The sequence below is a fragment of the Epinephelus fuscoguttatus genome, linkage group LG7, assembly GCF_011397635.1.
Source record: "Epinephelus fuscoguttatus linkage group LG7, E.fuscoguttatus.final_Chr_v1".
NCBI lineage: Eukaryota > Metazoa > Chordata > Actinopteri > Perciformes > Serranidae > Epinephelus > Epinephelus fuscoguttatus.
In genome coordinates this window covers 29410307-29435818 of record NC_064758.1, presented here as the reverse complement: position 1 = coordinate 29435818, position 25512 = coordinate 29410307, and the positions used below count along the sequence as shown (strand labels likewise).

General features: G+C 41.0%; 1 protein-coding gene across 1 annotated transcript in view; it reads left to right on the top strand.

Annotated features, from left to right (window-relative positions):
* Positions 1-1647: 1647 nt before the first annotated feature.
* The window catches only part of slc12a5b (solute carrier family 12 member 5b), a 54799-nt gene continuing 30934 nt past the window's right edge, over positions 1648-25512 (top strand). The window contains exon 1 of the mRNA XM_049582012.1: positions 1648-1764. Within this exon, the coding sequence (XP_049437969.1) occupies positions 1710-1764 (55 nt within the window). The 5' untranslated portion in view covers positions 1648-1709. The remainder of the gene's footprint in view (positions 1765-25512) is intronic.

Here is a 25512-nt window from a genome sequence, read left to right as displayed (position 1 = left end):
GAAGTAAAAAAATCATTGAAGAAGAGAACACTTGCAAGATAAATGTGACACTTTCTAATGTCACAATGGAGGGACAACTACGCAGGTTGATTTTAGCGCTGCTCATCGTGGACTATATTGCTGTCATTGTTCATTTTAGTCAAACCATACAGTTTGAAAACGAGGAGCGGCTCCAACTAGAAAACAATGTTTTGATGCTCTGGATGTGCTGAATGTGCATATTAAGGCAGTACAGGAGGAGGTGCACATTAATAATCCTCCAGGACTGTAACATGCTCATGTTTAACCCAAACAATGTGTCATGTGACTGCAGTTGGTTCAGATCAAGGTCGGAACACATTCTCACCACAAACGAACCACATCAGAGTTCATTTGTAACCGGACTGAGACCACCTCTTCAAGAAGGTCTTGGTCTGTTTTTTTTTTGGTGCGCACCTGAGTGAGATTGCTGTGTGAAAGCACCCTTAGTTTATTTTGAAAAAGGCTGTATGCATTTAATGAGTGGAAACTGTTCCTGTGAAAACTGAGGTTTATTTTGCAGAGAGACAATGCATGCAACAAGTGTAAATTGACACGCTGTCCCTGAATGTCCAAAACTGACGCAAAGGAGTAGCCTACCTAGTGCGCCATATTTTTGTGTGTCGGGCCACTGACCAGGCATCAGTATTTGATGAGTTGGGAGTTCAGATGTGTTGGTTAAATAGGTATGGAACCACTTTAGGGCCTTTTCAGAGATACCAACATGTTTCAAATTATCAGCACAGTGTGATTTATTGTATCAAACCTGATGTTTAAATCAAGGAGATCACTGTAAATCCATTCAGAGCATCCAAATTCTTGTCTTTTCCATTTAGTTTTGTCATTTAGATTAAGATTCCATTAAAAAAAAAAAAAAAAAAAAAAAAAATAGAAAATACTCCCTCATGCACTTATCCAAGAGACCAAATGTGTGCAAGCACCAGGGCAGGTCAACCAGTCTGTGTGGTATCAGTGAGAAGCTCGTGTTTTAAGTTCAAAGAGTTACACAAGTGCAGCCTGCAGCCCTTCCACAGATAATGGGCCATGACCACACAGGAAAATATAAAAGAGAGAAGGAAGGTTGGGGAAAATAACAAAAGAGGGATGAATGCACAGAAATGAAATGGAATCTTATCTTTCATCTAAAAAGAACATCAAAGGAGATGCTTAATCTCAGGAGACAGTACTTGGTCATCTGACGTGCATCCCCTCTGCATCTCAATCCCTCTCCATCCCTCTCTCATGATGAGATGGATGATGATGAACATGCGTGAGGGAGGGAGGGAGGAAGGGAGGGATAATACCTCCTGAATACATGATGAATGTAGTCATTGGGCTTAAACTGACTGGGGGGCGAGTGGCGCACAGAAACCGAGAGCGTGCATGTGAGTGACACCGAGTGCCATCATCAACTCTCCCCTGCAGCCTCTCTCAGTCTCTCCATCCTCCTCCTGAAGAGGGACACATGGCATCACGCAACAAACAAGACAAGTAAAAGAGAGGATGAAATGCATGTTTTTTTTTCTTTTTAAACTGACCTACCAGAGGCAAGAGAAAAGAGGCAAGTGAGACACAAAAGTAAAGAAGCATCTTGTGGTTGGCTCCAACAAGCCAGGCATCCAGCTTTTTTTTTTACTAAGCAACAACATCAGGAGCCGTGCTCAGTGTGCACAGCCTGAGGAGGAGAGAGGATGCTGAACAACATGACGGACTGCGAGGAGGGAGAGGGGGGTCCCAACAGCCAGGGTGAGTGACGAAACCTGCCTCAGACTGATGAGAGAGAGGAGTGCGTGGCAGTGTGGATGTGGGTGCGTCAATTCGTGTGCGAGTGGGTGCTGCATTTGCAGGCGCACACGTGTGAGTTAGGGAAAGTTAAGGAAGAGAGATTATGTAATTTCAGGGAGATAAGTGTTAGTTTGCATCTGCCTGTGTGTGTGAAGAGATATAAGACACAGTGATAGAGAGAGGAAACTGTCAGCTCTGGTTGTTCATGTGAGGTTTATCTGACACAAATATTAATGTTCCACATGTTGAGAGAGTGGAAACAGCAAGTGGATGCGCTCGGGTCAAGCATCCATCTACTTCATGGCGCATCAACTTAGCTCTTACACCCTGGAGTTGCATGTGTCAGACTTTATCCTCTTCTTTCAAATTGAGCTGTTCATGGTCAGGTGGATGGATGAATTTGTCATGTTGGTGCAGTAGATGTATTTCAGATGTTGCCCCCCAGAGGTTCACCCTGTGCCTGTGGATTCATACGTCCATGTCAAACACTTTTAGCATTTTACTACAAAAAAGGTTTCCAGCAGACTGAGTGCAGCTCCTGCTGAGCATCTGGGGAAACCAGCCTTTCACTCTCAAACTCATTCATGTCTCTCCATCAAGAACATCTCGCCTGGGGCAATATCTGCATTTCATAATGGTGTGTTTATGCGACTATGAGTGTATGTGTGTGTGCGTGTGTGTGTACATATGTATATGAATACATATGTATACAGTCTACATGTGCCCAATATGACCTTGCTGGCACATTTCCATATACATTGTAATATATTTGGCAGAACCACCTTTTTCTTTTTTTTAACAAATTCTTTTAGTTTGCATTGCTTATTACTAGAGCCGCAGCAATTAATTGATTACCTAGTCAACAGAATATTAATTTGCTGCTATTTTTTCAAGCAAAAGTATTCTCTGGTTTCAGCTTCTCAAATGATATTTGACTGGTTGACTGACACAACAAGCAAACAGGAGCCATCACTGTGGATGCTTTTGTCATTATTTTTAATAATTTTGTTCACTAAACAATAATTTATTTAAATGAGAAACAAAAATAATGTTAAATAAATGTTAGTTGCAGCTCTACTTACTACAAATTTGACTTTTTAGTTGTGTTTATGTACACTCTCAACTTCTCAACTCTGAAATCCATCAGTGTTGTATGGCAGGATTAATTATATACCACTGATACAAATATATGTTTTTTCCCAAATACAAAAAGCCACTGAGCTGTTGTCTGCTTCACCAACTTGTTCTCATTTCCAGGTCCGGCTTGGTCACGCCCCTTGGCGTCTCATAGTGATGCAACGGGCATCCCTTACGCCATTGGTTCCCAACTGATGGGTCTCAGTCCAAAAGTGGGTCGTGGGTCCATTCTGAATGGGCTACAAGTGACTTGCAAACATGTCAAGTTTGTAAACACACACTTAATTTTGAAGTACAGTGAATTCTGGCACAGAGCTTTTATTTTTAAGTGCCATTTCCTGCTGTAGAGTGAGTGGCTAACAGACGGCTACTTGACAGAGACAGCAAACTACCTCAACCTCATGGCCAAATAAATGCAAGTATGACGATGAATATATTAAACTGTGTGGACCTTGAACTAATGACTAAGGAGAGATCTGGACCCCTTGGCTGGACCAGTTGGGAACTGCTGCCTTAAGCGCATCTATGTGACGCACAGCTGAAACACACTCTACCATGCGGTTAACACTGTGAAACGGTCACCATTATGTCTAAGTAACAAAACTAGCTGGTAAGGTTTAGAAAAAAATATCATGTTTTGTTATTTAACATGATGTAATAACGTGCCATGACTGATTAAAGTGCTTGACATCTGTATTTAAGTTGCATAATGTTATGTTCAAACAACATGAACATTTGGTTTCATATGGGACACCAACTGTGGTCTCCTGGGTGAAAGTCTGGTTTTGTTTGACCCATCAACCTAATATGTAGACTGTGCTCTTTTTACTACATCAGTTGCTCTCAGCGTCAAGTATTGCCAGGGTTGGGTTTACATTGAAGTTAGTTGAACACATGGTGCGTCTCATTAAAGCGCTGAAGGGTGACTTTGGTGTAGATATCACACGCTGACAGGTGTGACAGAGTGGGCGTTTTTGATGCTCTGGGAATGAGAATGGGCTGCTGTCACTTATTTTTGTTAATGTAAAGTTGTTACTGTGTGTTGATTGTTTCCTTTAAATTCTGACACTTCACCTCACACACATATTGCTCCTAATATTTTTGTAGTTTCCATATTTTTAATACAAAATAACACTTATACACTGCTCATGTTATTTCACCTTCCTTGAGTATTTCTCAATAAAAACATTCATTTCACTGGAAACAGTAATTTGCTCCTACGTATCTGTGAGGGATACAGTTGATTTAAAAATCAGTGAGATCCGCTGTGGTGTTACAGAGATCTTGACAGGTTTTGGCTCATTGGCTTGATTGTTTCACAGAATGGGATCAATTTCAGAATCCACACATGTGCAGCCAAGACTAATGTGCATGAGGAAGAGAAAATCGTTTCTCCCACTGGAGGAAATTATTCTGTTTTATTGTATCGACTGACTGATTTGGCATCCTCCCCTGAAGTCTGTTGTTTTAAAGTATTAAGACAGAAAATTGGACACAAAGGCAATTACGTTTTATTGAGTGGAAATTCAGTCTGCTGTGACCCTCCTCCATTCACTTAGAGGTTAACTTAAATAACAGCTTTGACACATTCACGTTTCTCAAAGAAAAATATATAGAAACTAGTAGGAGACGCACACACACACCAGTGCTGCGTGGGTTTATGTGAATATATATCTGGTAATGAAACAAACAAAGCATGGCTAATCATCCTGCATAGTTGTCCACCTACTTCGTGATAATTACTGAGTAGATTTAATTACTATATGTTACAAATGAGAGCTGTGAAGTTGCTCTTATTTTAGCTGTCCTGACCTGTCATAAAGCACAAGTGTTACTGTTTACATTAACAAAGTCATGATTGTGTAACAAACTATGTACCATAAAAACCCAATTAAATGGCCATTCCCATTTACTTGCCCAGTGCAGCTTCCCATTCTGACACATAAACGCCTGTCTCAGTTAGACGCCTGGTCTGGTGGCCAAGCACTTCATTTTTATAGAAGTTCTTCGGATGTATAAAAGCAGGTTGTTGGCTACCTCAGGGAAGGGAAGCAGGGAAACTATGCCGATATTGAGCCAGCTGTGTGACATCACAGTGTGTGTAGATGAACAGTGTTTGGCTTCGCCCTGAGCTCTCCGCCTGTCCGGTGGCGGGGGTCCAGTGGTGGAGGTCTGGGTGCTGGCGGCAGCACAGGGGGTGAAGCCAAACACTGTTCATCTGCACACACTGTGCAGATGAACTCCGTATTTGGTCCGGACGGGGACTCAAACAGGCGACCCTCTGGTTCCCAACCCAAGTCCCTATGGACTGAGCTGCTGCCGCCCTGAGACTTGTTTCTGCAAAAGTATTTTAAACAGTAAAGGTTTAGCTTCTGTTGGGGAGGTGCTGAGCATATGACTATATAAATGAGACTTGGATTATACGGCATGAGTGGTGTGACAGTTTGTTAACAGATATTTTGATGTAGTATTTCTGTTGTTATGATTTCAATTCATCAAGAATTTTGTCAGTTGTTGGATTCTTCATACACCATCTAGGCATGTGGGAATAATAATAATAATTCAAAATAACACAGGGTGAGTAACTGATATACAACTGGGTGGTGAAGTATTCCCCTAAGCAACACTGACACTGCAGGATTCCATTGTTAGTGTAAATGTGCCTGGGGTACCTCCAACTTTGAGACCTCAGAGAAGAGATAAGAGGCGTCTACAATCACAGTAGCTGCTCTTTGATGCTGTACTAAGGCCCAGTGCTTTGAGCTACATGCTCATGCTCACAGTGACAGTGCTAACATGCTGATGTTTAGCAGCATGTCTGCTGTCCTAGTTTGGCTTCTTAATATGCTAACTTTTGCTGATAGTAAGCACTAAACACAATATACAGCTGAGGCCGATCATACCATTTCTTTCACAGGTATTAAGACATAAATTACATGCACGCAGTGTATATGCCAGGAATTTCAACTCCTTGTGTGCATGATACTCCACATCAGAGGGACAGCGACCTTTTGCTTTTTAAAGGTCATGATTTGAGCTACACCATTACACCACAGGGGTGAATGATGAGGTGGCGTTCATGGTACACTGGGGTGTGATCACGACCACACAGAACAAGAGTGTACTAATGACTACAAACGCCATCTCATTATATTCCTGCCTGTTTTAACAGAGCAGACGGATTTATGGCTGCACGGCACGCGGTCCACTGGCAATAAAAACTGAGGATTTCTAATCATAACGCTCAGCAAGAGTGATTGTGTGGTGAAAAGAGAATTTGTCAGATGGGTTTGCTCCTAAAATCACATGTTTCTGTCTACACGCCACTTAGCTCTGTGTGATCCATAAATTACATTTTAATATTCAGTAAACATAGATCTTTTCATATATGTTCTGTGCTGGTTTTTAGGACTCTACATCGACGTCCAGATGGGACCAGCTCAAACTCTGAGTGTAAAGGATGTGAGCTATTGGCAATTCTGTGTTTGGCCTTCCTGCGTACAGCACTGTCAAGTACATTGCTGAGAATGCTGACGATCTTGGAGAGCTTGTTTTTGCTCTTTGCACTCAGGCTGCCGTACCATGCTGTAATGTTAAATGATAAAATGCTTTCAACCACACTTCGGTATGCTATTTCAAGTATGTGTTGGCTGACACTGAAGCTCTATAGCTTCCTGATTAAAATGAGGCGCTGATTGGCTCTCTTAAAAATGCTCTCTGTGGGGCGCTGGTGGCTGCATATCACTCTCCCCCCTTCACGCTTGTCTGTCCTATACATTAAAGGCTAAAAAGCCCAAAAAAAATCTTTAAAAAAAAAAATGCTCTCTGAGTTTCCATTAAAAGTTAGTGTGTGATCAATAATTATGCCCAAGTGCTTAAACTGTTTGACTTTTTTTACAGGCTGGTTATTGACTGCTGCCATTTTGTTAGAATTATAAGTTATTTTGTTTTGGCCACATTCATTTCCAGTTTACTTACCTGACACCAGTCCCTTAAGAACAGTGACCTGGCTAAATTATGCCTCCATGGCATTATCTTCCAAAAGACCAACCAGAGTGCTTTTTATTCACATATTCAAACAGCTTGACATTAACGCCATTTCATTTGTATACACACTGTAGAGTAACCATTAAGAATTGATTTGCATTTTGCACAACATGCAGTCAAGGCTTAAAGAATTGAGGCCTACCAGGGCTATGTGTGAGAGCTTCCTCACATTTAACCAATTCAATTTGAGAATGTATAATCAATAAAAGGCATCCCTTTGCTAGAAATAGCAAACTTTTTGTGAGTCCTACACTCAGATTTTGTTGAAATTGTATCAACCTTTTAGGAATTTTGGAGGCTGTTAATGGTGTTGTGTTGGTAAAAAATAGCAATATATAAATATATTCCCTTACGTGTTCAAAATTTCTGCTTGAATAAACGCATATAAGTAGAAGCAAATGTACCTCCATGGCATTATCAAAAGTAAACCAGAGTTCTTTTTATTCACATATTCAAACAGCTTGACATTTAGGTTTGTCAAAGTGGAACTAATTTTACCCACTTTATTACTAACTTCTGAATCTATAAAAATGCAAATGTGAAAAGTAACTGGAACTAAAGCTGTCAGTAAATGTAATAAAGTAAAAAATGTCACATTCAGTGGAAATACTCAAAGAAAATACAAGAAAATAGATGCAGATAAAATATAAGAAACTAATTTTAACACAATACAATCCATTACACCTCTCTGACGGAGACAGAAGCTAGTTGTCAAGGTATCTTTCAGTGAAGCATCTAGCAGGCCTTTCTCACAGCAGGCATTTTGACTTGTCATAGTAAGATAAGCACAGGCATTATTCATAACCATAACGGTGCCTTTGCTCTGTTCACGTATTAATGCCAGAAACCTGAAAACAAAGCAGCTAAATGAAATTCCCCCTAATTAAACATGGGCTTTTCTTACTGTCAAATGTCAAAATGTCTTCCACGAAAAAAAGGGTATCGTCAGCCTAAGTGCATCGCTGGGCCGTCAAACAAACCAAACAGACAGTAAAGTCTTTAAAATGGGTGAAACAGCATCATGTTCGCAGTACTGTAGAGTCACAGTGGAGCTGCAGCCACCAAAATACAGCTTGTATCATCTGGAGCAGCTGGTGCAGGAGATAAACAAAGGTCACGTCAATGTCAAGTTTTTGGCAACGTTTGACGACACTGTTTATGAGTAATGCAGGGTCAGAGGTGAGGATTTTATTATAATACTGGAGCTGGAAGTCAAATGCACATGCAGAGAGATGAGAAGAGAAAACAGTTGACATAAAATATCTGAATTACGGCTTTAGAAGGATGAGTTAAAGCAGCCAAGTAAACACGTGTTTTATGGGGAAAATGTTTATTTGAAACATTCAAAGTAGAGTTATTTGAGAGGTGAAGTGGTGTCATCACATCATGCAACTGCATGTTCTTACAAGGTCTTACGCCATACTTATTTCTGAATGACAAAGTATGATTTAGACATAGACAATTAGTCTCTTATTTATGATCTGTAGTAAGGTAAGCATTTATTAATCCCACGTGAAAGAGGTCACGCATTAAAGCAGCTCAAGAGTCAGAAGCAAGAGGGAAAAAAGTTATTGAGTGATGAATAAGTAAAGATATATGACAAAAAATATAAATACGATAAAATCTATATACACCTTTCACTTGTACAGATACTTTATGCCCATGATTAATAGTTGCAGGATAATTGTGATACATGGTTTGTAGTTTTACTGGAAAAATACATACATAAATACACATTATCATGATTTATTTTATTATTAAGTGTTTATTATAAGGTCACCAGGCATTACTATGTCTTATATTCATAGTGTTTGTTTTAGATGTTTGTACTTTTCATTTTAATTGGTTGTTGGCACATATATGACAGCTGATGGCAGGTTTGCAGGCTCTGCCACTCGTCTCGGTGTCCTTGTCATTTTGGTCGGTCAACATGAGCTCTGGGGGCAGATGGTCTGGAAGTGCCCTCTCAGGGCTGTTTAGACTGGGAGAGATTAAACCTCAGTTAGAGGTGCGTGCACACATACAGTACAGAGCTGTGCTTATCGCAAACAGCTTCAAACTGAACAACAGAAAAGCAAGAGTCTATTATCATGTTATAGGGCAGGGGTGTCAAAGTCATTTTAGTACACAGGTCACATAAAGCAGATATCTAAAGAAAAAACAGGACACAGAAGAGAAACTAAACTCCAAACCACAGAGATTCAGTTAGAAGCTGCAAAAGGGGGGAGCAGAGCCAGCTCTAGCCACTTTGGTGCCCTAGTCAGGATTAACATTCCAGATGTACAGGCCAGGATGAGTTGCATGTGTAAGTGATGTGAATATTGTGATAAGAGTATTTGTGAATATTTGATAGAATTATACCAAAAATGTTTTGGCCAGATTTGCATTAGAAACATGCCTGCAGCATCAACACACAGTTACAGAACTCACCTGATTCAGGCTGTGTCTCACTGGAAGTCGTGAGGTGATGTGCTGAATCGAGCCGTGCTGCTGCTTGTTGCCTGACTTGTAGCTGTATTCAAACATACAGTACATCCATACTGTTACACCACTGCTTTAAGTCTGTTGTGTTATTCTGCCTCATATAAAGTAGGCACTGTACAGATAAACTTTATTTTATTTGACCTACATTTACTGTAATTAGTAACAAGATTAAACTGGAACAGTCAATAGTAATAATAATGACATTATAATAATAATATTAATAACAACAACAAAAATAATGATAACAATGACGACGACATAGCAGTGTGTCAGAGACCACAAATAATTGGCTGAACTTACATTCTTCAGCGAGTGGAGGAGATGTCAGAGAAGGCCCCTCTGCGGCAGCTTCTCTGGGCTTCTTGTTCAAATATTTTCTCAGTGCATCTGGACAGATGTAGAGTAGATTTACCTATTACTGTACAGTACAAGCAAAACATGTTGCTGCAGGTTCAGGGCCAGGTCAAATAATGACAACAGGGGGGTTGTTGTTGTTTACTTTTTCTTTATTTGTTCTTTTTTTTGCAAAACAGAGCATGAGAAAAGGGCACCAGTCAGGGCTGCAAATTATTACTAGTATTTATTTTATTTTATTTATTCTATTTTATTTTTCTGAGGGCTTGCAGCTGCGCTCCCGCCAGCATGTGGCGCCCTAGGCAACCGCCTATATGGCCTATGCCAAGAGCTGGCCCTGGGGGGGAGCAGGGGGTTTGTCGGGGTTGAGACGTCACCACTACCCACTTGAGGGCAGACAGCCCAACTTTTGGACCTACTCCTGAGAAGGTCCACTTCCAGTGACAGTGGAAACACAAATCAGCGCGGCATGAATGACAATGGAAAAAGGATATTACAGTCTGATTTGATTGCATGTGGGCCAGACCAGTAAAACCAGTATCCTATAAATAACAAACACCTCCAAATTGTTTCCCCTTTTTTTGTTTAAAGAAGTACATTTTAAAAACAATAATCCATTTACAAAACAGATGACAGTCTGTGATGTCTCCAGAAGAATAAATGCAAATCAGATTTTCCACAGTCGACTACTCACTGTCGTTTCATGTGCATTTTTCTGTACATTTCCACTGAAGGTGGAAAAGCCTCTGAGCAGCATTTTACATGAAAAAGGCCACTTAGTGTTTAAATTGCTCCTGAAACCTTGCACCTCTTAGCCTTCACAACTGCTTCAATATTAGGTGTGCAAAGTCATCCAGTGGGACAGACTGGACCGTTTGGGTGGGCCGTTTTTGGCCCCTGGGCCATATGTGTGACACCCCTGTTAAAGAGGCTGGGTGAGGCTGTGTTTATGTGCAGTGGTGGTTTGAGACTGATGGGAATGTTGTTAGTTTTGCAGGTAGCTGAAAAGTCAGGGTAACAAAGTAAGGACAACGCATCCTGAGGGAGTGATAAATGTCTATACCAAATTCCACAACAGTGCAATATAATATCATAGTTGTCAGTTATGATAAAGTCAAAGGATCACCAGAGTTATATAAATGTATCTTCTGGGAACCTTGAATATCTGTGCCAACTTTCATGGCAATCCATCCGATAGTTGTCAAGATATTTCACTCTTTACACTGAACCAGATGTGTCGTCTTCATGGTAGCGCCGGAGGAAAAGGTCACCACAGCCATTGGGAATTACGATCTATGCATCATGAATGTCTGTACTCAGTTTTTATGGTAATCCATCTGTTGACAACGCTGTTGACATGTTTCAGTCTGGACCACAGTGGTAAACTTATCAACCTTACTTTATCTGAAAAATCCTGAAGAGGTCATGTTGTCCAGTAAGTCTAAAAAGTCTAAAAAAGAAGGTACATCATTTTGTGTAGCAGAAATATGTTTCTTTTTTTCTGCTCGTCATGACCACTCACATTTATCCTCTGACCCTAAATGGGAGTCCCGACCCCAGTGTTTGGACAAACTGCCTGACAGCATGCTGGGGTTTTTTTTTCTATCAGGCAGTGCATGTTATTAAAATTAATCACTCCCAACAGGATTGTTTTAACTAAATTGCTTCTCAGTCAGTAGAGTCCCTCCTGCTCTCCCTCCCTCAGGTGGATGATTAACGACTGACTGACAGGGGACGAATCAATTAATTCTGCTAAAAGTAAAACTCCAACATTTTGGGGGAGTGTTTGCTGCTGACACAGAGCAAGGTAAAATGTACAATACTGGTTTGGGGGTGGGATGGGGGGGGGGGGGGGGGGCTTAGACAGAGGCTAACTGCTTCCAGTCTTTCTGCTGAGGAACCATAATGTTTGCATGCACAAAATATTCTAAAAGACGAAATTCCTATTAAGCTGTTTACATGGCTGATGAAAATGAATATTCCACTAATATTCCTGTTTGCATGCAGCCATGCATATGCCGATTAAGGTGCCCTAGCATGTCATTCATCATGTCAAAATATGGAAACATTCTTACAGTGGTGGACTTGTTCGAACCGTGTGAACACAGCCTCCTTCTTTCATTCCTTCAGACACCCTCTTGAAAAGGTCAGCTTGTGATATTTGCGCGTATGCAAAAATCTCCCAATATCCAAGTATTTCATAATGTTTAAAAGTCGGTGCGTTTCCTGTTCCAACCAGAAATTTGAGCTTTTCTTTTGGGCATGCATCTGTCAAACTGTTGGCTAGTTGGTTTATCTACAACACATTCATAACAACACACAGAGCTGGCTGCAAACAGGAGCCCGGTCTCACTCCGAAGTTGTCGAAATCTGGCACTTGGGCAGTGACTTGCAGTGTCAGAAACCAACGAACAAAGGCATCCTTTAACGTCAACATGATATGCAGCTGGTTGTCGTTAGAGTTTAACTGTGCCTGGCAGTGTCAGAGGGAAATACGATGGGACAAGGATGAACATTAAGGAAGCAAATTCAGACAGGGGCAGGTGAGACTGGTGGTGGATTGGTCCAACAAACACTGACTTTCACCCAGGAGTGCAGTGTTTGCCTAAGATTATAAAGCCAAACCCTGTTCTTTTTTCCTAAACCTACCCACATGCGTTTGTTGTTGAAGGTAAAAAAAAAAAAATGTCAAGTCGCATTGTTGTACCAATGTAGTGCTTTTATTTTGAAAGAGACTATATGTAAACGTTAAATTTCCTGTGAAAATGGAAGTGTATCTTGAAAGAAGACAATGCATGTAACAGGCAGAACTTGACACAGCATCCCAGAACATCAACAACCAATGCACCCAATATAATAGATACAACATTTAAAAAAAGGAAACATAAATAAAACAATAACAATAAAAGAGCAATAATGACATAAAGTGCAGGTGCTGATGTGCAAGAAGTGGCGACGAGTCGACTGAACTATGTTTGTTTAGTGAAATTATTGCATTTGGGAAGAAGCTAAGCACCAACTCGGAGAGCAAAAAGCACTCTCGCGTGCCGCCATGTTGTCCATATGAAGTCTATGAGTGGTATTGATCTTCTTATCTAACTCTCAGCGTAATTCCCAAAATATCAAACTATTCTTTTGTTAGTCTGATACGTGCGCACCTCCTGCCCTCCACAGCACAACCACAGCCCGCACAGATAGACCTTAATCTGCTTGCCAGATGTTGTTAGCTCATCCACTGCTGTTTGAATGTGAATCAATTTGTCTGATTGCCCATACGTTAATGCAGACCGTTGTCTGCATTAACGTGACCGTTGTAATTTCACTGAGAGATAGAGAAGCGTCATTTGACACATTAGCATCGGCGTAGGAGTGATGCACTGACAAAACCTTTGTCTCCTTCTTTTCATGCAGATAATGATTCATTGTCTTTGTCAGAGTCGTGGCTGAAGGCTGAAGAAGGACCAGAAATACCTGTTATTACAGTATATTATTATATTATTAGTATCGGTCATCATTATTATGAGTCTGCTGTAACAAACAGGTAATTAATCAGGGAAACGACAGCAGTTATTAAAAGCTTAAGCTATGAAAAATGCTTTAACATAGCAAATGTTCTGTGTTTATGTGGACATGGGCCGTCATGTAATTGTGCATTAGGAATTATCTAATCGCAGCTGCATTATTCAAAGCTGCTCTCCTAATGCCATATAAAGGATTTTAATATTGCTGCTACTCTGTAATTTCACTGATGTGTCCTTAGATGATTTACAGCTTTAACAAACAGGCTCAGAACAGGAAACACACTGGACATTTGTCTGCAGTGTCCAACAATACTGATATTGACATATCAGATTTACTTTTAACCTTCAGCATGTGACGAATGTGTATTACTGCAGGAGGAGGGGTTTGACCAGTGAGCAACAGGAAGATAAGTCACGTCAGTGATTGTCAGTAATCCTCTGATGAGTTGTCATGGCTCTTCAGTTACTGGACACTGAATGAAGGTTGTGTCAAACCCTGACTTTAATCCATGAAGGGTGAGAAGATCAAAATGTTGAAGTTAGATAAAGAATCCTGTATACATTTGTATAGATTAATCCAATTCAATGAGCTTAATGTATGTACGTGCTCCATTTTATTTTACAATAATCCACCTGGTATTGGACGAGCCTCGGTAACACTTTCAGTGACCTACAGTTGGTGATGTAACATCACTGCACTGTTGTCATTGCATGCTGTAACATTATTATGCGTCATTAAACAGAGGCAGCCTTAATTTAGGCTACCTTTATTTTGACACTATCTTTTTGGGATTTTGGTCAAAAGTAAATTATATGTCATCAGTTCATTCATTCATTTTCCAAAACAGCTTATCCTGTTCGGGGTCACGGATGGGCTGAAGCCTATCCCAGCTTACATTGGGCGAGAGGGGCAGTACAGCCCAGACATAGACATATAGAAACAGACGACCATTCATACTCATGTCAGTGTTATGTAACATCAGTTTTTTTTATTCAGGAATATTTGTGAGAGACAAAATAAGTTTGTCTGTGTCTTCTAAAATTAACCGTACAAGTGTCCCAAGAAATTATTGTTTTTTTCTGGTCTGATGTAAAAACACTGTCTTAATACTAATACTAATAATGCTCGGTGAATTAAGAAATGGTTATCCTGGCATTTTAAATACTATTATATTACTAGGAAAAAGATTTATTTTTGAATCGAAAGGAAAAGAGCAAATGACATTCCCCTGTTTTCTTTGCTTTTTAAAACATGTTTTTATGTTAGGAGGCATTATTGCTAGAAGGCAGGGGAAAGAGTAATAAATAAGAAAAAATATACTGCAACTCAACTTGCCGATTTCTACTGCGCAGACTGCCCCCAAAAGCGCAAGATGGCGACGGCCATATCCATACAGAACATTTTGGCTTAATTTTTGTACAGTAGGAGGAAGTGGAGACATGCTGTCCATCTTTATTTATTTATTTTGGCTTTTTTAAAAAATTGATGGGAAAGTTGAATATGAAAGGGTGGAGGAGAGAGTGGGGATGACCAGGGCCATGAGCTGAACATGAGCCCGTGGCCGCTGTGGCACAGACATAGCCTTTGTACATGGGAAGCCCACCCTATCTAGACTCTTGTCTATGTTTATACTTGTTTGTCGACATCTTTCACATTACACACAGTCATTTGATTCACTGATAATACAGAAATATTGATGATAGCAGCTTTAAGATCAGGGAGCATTTTTCTGGTAGCCTCACATTCAGATATGGAACTGTCACGTCTTTCTTGCCCTCCTGTGATCCCACTCTCTAAAGCAGTGATATGACTCACTGAGGCTTTGATGGCTTTACTTAAACCATGATCACACTGCAGAGGCCGACACTTTGAGGTCCAGGAGCAGAGCGATTGAACCGGAGAAAGAGAATAGTGATAGAGCTTTCCACTAATCCTCCCACTGAGCCACAACATCTCTCCCACCCAGTCGCCTTAGATTGGAGATTATTAAAAACAGTGTGGTCTAATCCTTTCTTCCTCATCACTCTCTCTCCCGCAGTTCACTCTCAGTGGTCCAGTCACTTCTTCCTGTGTGCTGTAGCGCTTCATTGTTGTTCACAAACTGTTAAAAACACACCCGTGAGCCACGCTGTTAGACTGACTGACATGTTCTGTCATTATGATAAACAGCCGCTTCCACAATCCCATATACACGCAACAGCTGCCGGATACACTCCTACTACTAGAGCACCAAATCTGTGGCTGGAAATAGTTCCCAACAAAATCACTCCTGTTTGAGTAACAATCGCTTAAAACTACTGTGCCCATCTGTTATAGGAATGATGCAGCCTATTTTTTAAATGGAAGTAAATATTTGTGACCCATTTGTAAAGATTTACCTCAGACAGGGACGGGGTGAGGAAGTTGGCAAGTTTTGAGAGACTAATACACCGGTGAGTTTGGTCATTTTATGGGATTTATTGAAAGTAACTCAAAATAAAAGGAATGTGGCCAGCCTTGTCTTTTTGTAGCATCAAATTTGGATTTGAAATGATGGCTGATGGTCTTAGAAATGAGTCGAAGGGAAACAACAGGAACACAAAGTAAATGTTTTAAGACAAATGTAGGAATTTCTACTTGTTTTCCTGTGAAATGTCCAAACTTTTTGCTGCATTCCTGCCTGCAGCTAGAGACTGAATCACAATGCTTGTGCACAGTAGGTTCTGGGTAGAAACCCCAGCATCACGTACATTATATTAAACAGCGCTGAGCAGACGCTGCTTGTGTTGGTTAGTTTTTAGCCACCTAAAAAAGGTCCACCTAAAGAAAGTGAATATCAGTATAGTGTACTCTATGATTAGAATATTTTCACTGCTTTGCGTTGCCATCAAACAGCCCTTGCAGAAGGGGAGCAAACAACAGCATTCAAATGGAGCATGGAGTTCTTTTTCTGCCCACAGTTCTCTCATGCCACCGCCGTGCGTATCCTCCACCTCCCCATTACCACCTAGTCTCCTTGGATGCAGCCTCATCATTCATCCACCAAGTCATCAGCCACCACCACCTCCACTAGGGCTGCTCACATGTCCCACGATCTCAAATAATCTCTCTGTGGTGTCTAAGCACCAAAGACATTGTTAAAATCTGACTGAACTGGTGAACCAGGTGAGAGTGGGAGTGGATTCAAACGCACAGCTTATTAAAAGATAGGTTCAGTACACAGAAGAACAATTAGTGGAGGCAAACAAATCCAATATGGATGAGGCAAAGGCAGAGTCAATCAACAGGCTGAATCCAAAAAACGACACAGGGAAACAAAAGGCTGGAACGCCAGACACACAAGGAGCTAAGATGAAGTGGCACTGGTAGAAAACAAGATACATACCCTAAATACTCTGGTGAGGGGAAGGATAACGAGACACAGGTGAGGCTAATCAGGGCGGGAAAGACAATCAGACACAGGTGAAGTCATCAAAAGGGAGGGAAAACACATGAGAGGAGATTGAGTTTCAAAGTAAAACAGGAAACTACACGAGTTAAATAAAAGCAGTGATTGTTGTTAGCGCGACATCACAGCGGTTCAGGCTACAGTCCGTCACACTGGAATTGCATTGCTGGGAAACAACTTGGGTCCATGTTCACTTCCTGTCAGCTGATGATTCACATTCACTGCAAATCATCCCAGCAGGAAATACAAAGGGAGCAATTTAGACTGTGTTTGAAACAGTCTCTTAAGTTGATCAGAATTAACATCATCTTTATCATCACTGTCTCACCCAAACATACATCGACCTTTCATCTGACTCTCGCATTGTCCTCCACCTGCACCTGCTCATTGTATCCAAGCCCACTCAAGGGAAAGTAACCAGTAATTAGTGAAGATCCCTTTCCTTTACATCATATATCACCTTCATGCACCCTTGAGTGCATCTAGCTGTGGATGAATCATTTGATGTTGTCTCACTGGGGGGAAATGTGTTGAGCACTCAGCAGCTGCCTGGCCTGGGGTCAGGACTTGTATTTATCCAAAAAGTACAAATGAGTCAGTCATTACAAAGACTTTGCTGGTTCGACCTTCGCTCTTCTCATTTTTTTCCCCATAACAATTAAGTAGAGGGCACATTCATCATGGGAAAATTCCTTTAGAGCTCCATCCATGATTAACCTGCTCCCCACTCTCATGTGCTCGTCTCATGGTTTCTATTAAATCAGTTGTATACTCTTTAGTGGTTTTACCAGAACCAACACATATTTTTCAATAGGTGCATCTAATCCTGCCTTTCAGCACATAATTAGTATGTACAGTGCATTTAAGTACAGTAGAAATCTGTCGTCGTTGTTACTTCCTGCCCTGAATCTTGCCCTGCTGAGCAGCCGAAGCTCAGTGGGAGGAACACTAATCTTTCTGACACAGTGACTTAGGGGCTCAAAGACCTGAATTCAGATAAACAAACAGAGGCTTATGAACAGACCGGAAAAAACTCTTTTTTGAGACTGTCAACTGCATTGGTCGTTTGTTCAGACGGCTCAAAAGGCATTCTTATATCACCGCATAAAGTGGTTGGTAATAAGATGGTCAGGGGAGGATGGGTGTACAAACCCTCTGACTTCAAGAGCAAAACACTGGTGCTATTCTCCAAGAATACAATGTTCCTAAAACCCTAACCGAGTAGTTTTGGTTTTATAAACTCTAAAAATAAAATAAAAAGTAGGATTATAGGGTTACGCCTCGTGACTGTTTGCCTCCACCGACCAGTAAAGTTGCAGTTTACATCTGTGTCTGTTCAGACTCATATGTTGACTTTGAAGATATTTAAGCAAAAGGTGTTATGTGTTTTTCAGAAACATTCTCACCTACTGGAAATACTCTGTTTGGTTTAGGTGAGGGGAGGCACCTGGGTAGAGCCTGCAGGAGGCAAGACATGACAGTTTACACCCAGGTCACATAGCCACTTCATATTTTGATCATAAATATCAGTCTCTTGCCATTTCCTTTAATTTGTCTGACAATTTCAGCTGCAGCCTTTATCGATCAGAAGTTCCCGAATCTTGTCATCTTCACAGTTTGACATTTTCATTGCCATCTTCGTGTAAATAACCATTCTTCTTCACCCTCGGATGTTGGTGCTCTCCTGGTTTCGAATAAGCCTCCTGATAGAGACATCTTGAACATGCTCTATTCACACATGGACTCAATCGGACATCACAAAGATTTTGTAATAGGTAGCCGGAAGGGTAAAGTCTGTTAAAAGTTTGGTCCAAGTGATTCAGACAGGTTCATTCTCACACACGGCTACTCCAGGTAATGTCTAGATATCTTCAGGTTTGCAGTGCGTGTGTGAAAGCGGCTTTAGAGACTGTTTTTACAGAGGAGCTTCCTCATATGGTACAATCACCTGGAGCTCAATTTACCTGCAAAACCGGTGAGCTTATGGTGGACTGTGTGTGTGTTTTTGCAGAACATCATGATGTTGAAGTAAAGGAGACCTTTGGCCATTTGGATATAAAAATGTCATCATCTGTGTAAAATTTTGTCATAATTAGTGTATGAACTCTTGAGTTATGGCTGAAAACATGTTTTGTGAGGTCACAGTGACCTTGCACCACCAAAATCTAATCAATTCATGAGTCCAAGTGGATGTTTGTGCCAAATTTGAAGAACTTTTCTCCAGGCGTTCCTGAGATATTGGGTTCTAAGCAACTAGGGACTGAGTTTGTTTACAGTTTGATTAATCTGTGTTTTCTTCCAGTCATGCAGCATTTCAACCTTCACCTCATGTAAAGGGGAAAAAAAAGCTTGTGTGGCTCTTTCTCAGCACCTAACAGCATTTCTGAAGCTGTATGTTGATATCAGTTGTTACAAAACTATCCTTGTACAGGTCCCATCCCTTGGCAAAAAGCTAAGACTCCAGGAAATTATTGGTCCTGATTAGAGCGATCCATCTTTTTCAGTTTCGATACGACTGGAGGCATCAGGCGTTGATGACTACACAGTTCTTTCCTAAGATAAAATGAAACAAGATGAAACAGATTAATGCAATGATGAACTATTTATTTTTAACAAAAATAAACAATTGTGCAACAGCAGGTGAAGCATTGTGAAATACCTCCGCACAGCAGATTCTCTCCATCGCTCCATGACATATGACGTAACTCGTGTTGCAATAGATTTAAAGGGAAAGGATCGCCTCAGGCATAGGTTGCATTTTCCAATACCGATCCATCTGTTTTGATGATATCGGGCCGATATTCAGTCCAGATATCGGATCAGCACATAACCCCATGTAAATCAGCAATTTGCTGCTTTCACGCTTCTGTTACCTTTCAACAGAGCTAAACTAAGTTACATGACTGCTGGCAGTTGCTTCATACTTAGCACACAGACGTGAAAGTGGTATCTGTCTTCATTACTCTCTGCAAGAAAGCCATTATGCATACTTTCCAAAAATGTTGGACTTTTCCTTTAAAATTCATGTAAAGCATGACAAAGTTCATCTAACAGCAACTGTGTGTTACATCTGACATATGCCCTGTTATCTGTGATCATGACGTTAGTGGTGATGGTGCACTGGGACACAGGACAGACACTGATCAGTCTTCACATTATAGCAGAAAACGTGTTGTGGGTGTGACTCTTCTGCAGCGTCTGCTCGTTATTGCAGAGTCGGCTGTGCAGCTCTTTGTATTATCGGGACATATTTCTCCACTATGTTGGTGAAGCAGCAGCGAACTGAACAGATGGAGAAATCAGATTGTGGAAAATATGTGTGATGTTGTTTTTTGTTTAGTTAAAACGAATGCAAACCCCCGGCTGTGTGTTACCTCCTGTACTATACTCTACCTGTATTTACAGTATATGTGGCTCTGTGGGTGTTGTTCTGCATCTTCTCACCCCATCCTTGTCCTGGCTGAAAAGCATGTGAACAAGCACAGGAACAAGGCGGTCTCATTAGCAGCTGAGTTATACAGGGAACACCAATTCTCACCAGGAACTGAGTGCTATTCTCTCTGGCGAACAAACGTGTCATGGCTGTTGGAAAGGCAGAAGTGTAAAGTGATTTCAGAGACAACAATATTGTTTGTTTAACACGAAAAAAGCTTCGCATCTGGAAATGTTGAAGCTGGTTTGAATCTGGAGCAGTTTTGTTTTGAAGCACCATGGCGAGATCCAGTGGCAACTTGACAGATGTGCTCAAGTTCCCATCATCATATGTCTTTGGGACTGGTGAAGCATTACTAGTGATACAGTCACACCCATTACACAAACATCAAGACCTTATGCAAGTGCACCACATGAGGCGGCTGATGTGAAAGTTCTGTTTGTCTTTTATATCAAAACGAGACGAAGGGAGATGTGAAACTTAAAGCTGGGCTGTTTTACATGTGTTCTGCATGTCTGCAAAGCAACAGAGTGCACAAGTGTTTCCTCTGCTGAACATTAAACTTTGGTTCAAGAAAAGACATACTTGGAAGTGAAAGCATGAATTCATCTCTCAAGAGAAGGTTGTGTGTGAGGATGTATTCGTTTAATAGCCTGATGTTTGCTTAACACAAAAAATCAGTGATGGAATGAGTCCTAACAAATAGTTTGGATGTTTTGAAGCAGGGTTATATGGGGTACTTATCCATAGTCAGTGTATTACATACAGTAGATGGTGGTTGGATGGTTGGGTGCATCTGTTTTTAGGCGACTAAAATATGTTTTGCTGCTGCTCCCGTCCACAGCGGTTCATCTCGTAGCTTCCTTGGCGGTGCTCCAACCTGCCTCTTCAAACTGGTTTCATGTTAACTGCCGTCTATTGTATGTAATACACGGATAAGTACCTCAAACAACCCCACTCCAAAAAATCCAAAACATCCCTACAAGAGTTATTGGCTGCTTCATTCATATCCCACTGGACTGGACCTGCAACATTAAAAAGTCAGGCTACACTTGCTGTATCTGCTTTAAGCTATATGTCAACGTCAGAATGCTAAATAATGTTTATCATCTTTCCCAGCTAGCATGCTAACATTGCTAATTAGTACTAAACACAAAGCGAAGCTCTGGCTGATGGAAAAAGTCCTTATATTACGTCGTTACTGGCAGTGTTTCAACCTAATGCCGTCCAGCGGCGTATCATATCATATCATATCATATCATATCATATTATTATGAGCTGATTCTGCCCTTCCATGTCTCATGCTATATGGAACAGTTGCCGTCCAGCTGTCCGTCCGACCAGAGGCAGTTACGTCCAACCGCATTAAAAACTGACACCACCCAGTGGCGTATGATACCACCACAAAAAGTGACTTTTGCTGTAAGGTGTCTGACACCAAAATCCCTGGCAAAGCAGTGCTACTTGATAACTTTGGAATGAGAATGGGCAGGATATTATCATCTCTAGAGACAGGCCTGTAGCATGGCTAAAAAGTGTTGCAATGTAATACTACCCCTGCTGCAGAAAATGCAATACCATCGCCTAAAGGTCTAGCGTGTAGGATTTAGTGGCATCTAGCAGCTGAGGTTGTAGATTGCAACCAACAGAAACTTCTCCACTGTGCTAAGGGTGTAGGAGAGCTACAGTGGCCATCACAAAAATGCAGCTGGCCTTATCTAGAGCCAGTGTGTGGTTCGTCTGATCAAGGCTACTGTAGAACAATATGGTGGTGCAATGTGGCAGGCTCTGTGGAAGAGGACCCGCTCTGTATGTAGGTGTGAATGCCTCATACTAAGGTGCCAAAACATGATTATTTTCAGGTGATTATAAACTAATAAAAACAAACCTACTGTATTTTACCAATATATCCCCTTAAATCTTACACGCTGGACCTTAAATTGCAAGTTTCGCATTTAAAGTTGCTCCATTTTGGACAGAAAGCATCACGTTTCAGTGTCACCCCTGCTGACTACAATCTGCCTCGGACAGCAACACAGGCAGGCAGCAGGCTGTGTGCGGCACAGACAGTGAAAGAGACTGTCAGTCAGCAGATAGATTTAAATTAAACAAATGACTTCATGGAATTAGCTTTAATTCCTCACTTACAGCAGTCGAGGTGAAAATGAATGAGGTTTGTGTGTGGTTGATGTAATTGTGGGGTTTGCTGTGCAGCTGATTGGTGCAGTTCTCTCACATGCAGAAGTTAATTTCTGCCTTCCTCTGTGGCCTCCAGCAGCTGCTGGATAATCCCCTTGAGCCTGCGTCCTATTAAGCTTTTAAAAGCCGGTATAAACTGTCCATTTTGTAATAGCCATGTCACATCAAGGGTACAAATCTACACCGCCCACTGCCTTTCATCTGCCTACTGTGGTCAAGTCGCACTCACAGCTCTGCCCGCTGCAGCAGCATCACTATTTCAGATCTTGTAATTCTGCGGTGATGTCATCTTTCTGAGCCGATCACTTCTTATCAATAAGTCGTGCCTGTCTGACCTGAGGATAAAACAGGGATGTAGACACAAGGATTATCCATTAGTGGCAAACAAATCATTTAAAGCTGAACATTTGTGTCGCAAACTTATCTGGAATTTTTTTTCTAGAGAAGATTTGTCTCGTTATTCAGCTCTGCCTCTGTGTGTGTGTGTGTGTGTGTGTGTGTGTGTGTGTGTGTGTGTGTGTGTGTGTGTGTGTACGTGTTTGTTTCTAGGACAGATTAATAACTCGCCACAAACATCTCCCTCAAACAGAAGCACATGGACTAATTTCCTCATCAAAATGTGTCACCTCCTGCTCCAGAAATGTCATAGTTTAATGTGGAAGCAGAGCTGAGCTCCAGTTAATGAACTCCGTCACACAGTCTGAGGGAACAGTTTGTAATGGCAGCTCATTTATCACTTGATATCTGTAGTCTAATCACTTTTGTGCCCCTTCCACTCGAGCACTGAAAATGCTAAATTATGAGCACTGTGACTCTGAGGCCGAGGCTTATTTCTTCTCTCTGGGTAATTAACCTTTAATGGATATTCTCAGCCTCACTCTCATCAGCAGAGTTCACAGTGGGAACTTCAGAGGTCTCAGACTCATCTGATGACTGGACCAACAGATGCTTCACAAAAACAAGTCAGCATAGATGACCTCTTTCTCTGAAGTCCTCTCTTGTGGCTGTAGATTTAAAGTACTGCAGTTTAAACTGCATCACCAGAATAAAATGTTGGCTTAGTACACTTTTGCAGACCACTGATATGTTTCATCTGTACGTTTTATACATATCACACCAACATTTCTAAAGTGACATAGTTCAAATTACATGTACATGAGCTGAGTTTCTCATCAGGAGGCATGAATGGCGTGACACCTAGGCAAGACAGCTGCCAAACAGTGTGTCCAGCAGTGTTTGTGGTGAGCACAACAGGTATTTTAAGCCAAAACATGGTCTTTTCCAAACCCTAACCAAGTGCTCTTTGTGCCTAAATGTAAACACATTAACCACAGCGTTGTCACAGAGCCTGGTCTTATTCCAAAGTCGTCATAATCCAGCACTTGGGCAGTGACTTGCTGCGTCAGAGACCACTACAGAGACACTGTATATAAACGTTAAATTCCCTGTGAAAACAGAAGTGTATTTTGAGAGAAGACAATGTCTATGACCAAATGTTGATATGTGATGAGGTTGGAGTGAGAATGTGTTGAGTTACAAACATACATTTAGGAATTAAAAGTAACACAAGTTTCATCCCACTATATATGGCAAATTTGCAATACAAATGAAACATCTGTGGTTTGCAGAAATGTACAATGCCAACATTTATTGTGGGTGAGTTGGTTTTAAAGAGTAGCCTCCACTGGTTCAGCTCTTCACTCCTACGACATTGTTTGACTTAAGATGGAAAGCATCAGTATTGAAGCAGCAGAACCAGAGATGCTGTCTCTTTTTACTCCATACTAGCCTTCTCATCACCTGGCACTTACATTTCCCAAAATGTTACCTGACAACCGACAATTTTGTCAGAGAGTCGAACAGAAGTCTCATGCCAGAAATGGCCACCAGCCTCGAACAGAGATGATCAAGCGGTCATTGTGAGCATGCCGCTACTGGCATTTAGTGCAAATCACCTAAGTAAAGCCTCACAGAGCTACTAACATGGCTGTAGACTTTCAGTGTTGTTTTTAATCCTATGACTATACATTAACTTTCACATAAACGACAGCAAAGTCACTTAAGTGAACCAAATTTAAACTAGAGAGCATCTTGTGATGGGATCAATTCAGCTTTGATACAGCAATCTGAGACTGAAAATAATTTTGGGTCACAGGTGTAAAGTGTGGGGGTCAGTGGCCCTTCCTACTGCATGTGTCACTACTTCTGGCCCCCTCTTTTTTATAATTAGGTGATGCAGGTAAAAAAACAAGTGAAAGACATGACAGGGACAACACCATGTCGGGGACAAGACAGGTGTAAAATAACAATTAACACAAAAGACAGTTAGAGGCATATTGGTATAATGTATGTTGATATTGTGAAATTAGAAAAAAGGGAGACAGAAAAATAAATAAATAATGAAGAAAAAAATTGACAAGAAAAATAAATAAATGAAAACAATAATCATGAAAAGAATGAGTATGTTAATTACCTGTATTTTGCTGAAATCCAGTCAAAAGTTTTGGTTACCAGATGTCTTAGTAGAATAAAACAGTGCAAGCTCACATGAGTAGTCATTATAAGCTCTGGCATGACACAGACTGAACACAAGATACTGATTTTTAGGTAAAGTCTTTCCTTAAATGTTTACCTCAAATTTATAAACTAAATTATGACTGATGGAGCCATTTAAGGCTGGACTTATTTGCTTACATTCCAATCTGTTATTTGTTTAGGGGTGCTTTAGAACGTGTGTGTGTGTGTGTGTGTGTGTGTGTGTGTGTACGTAGCTTAGCACATGCATACAGACAGAAGAATACAATAGAGCTCGTCCCGGGGCAGCAATTTGCCGTGGATGTGATGAATATGGGTCAGATGGAACAGCTTGTCCTGATCTGACATTAAAGACAAAGTCCTTTCTGTACTTCTGTGTTGTTGCCTCACGTGTTCTGCCCCACGGTAACCCATCACCTCAAAGACCTCACTGTGTCTGTTCCCTGTTTATTCTCTGGATATTCTCAGGTAGTGCTGGTCACACCCATATAAAACCTCTGACTTCTCCTGAGTTGCATAAATTTATCTTTGCAGGTCACTTTCGACACACTTTAATCTCAGGGCCAATGAT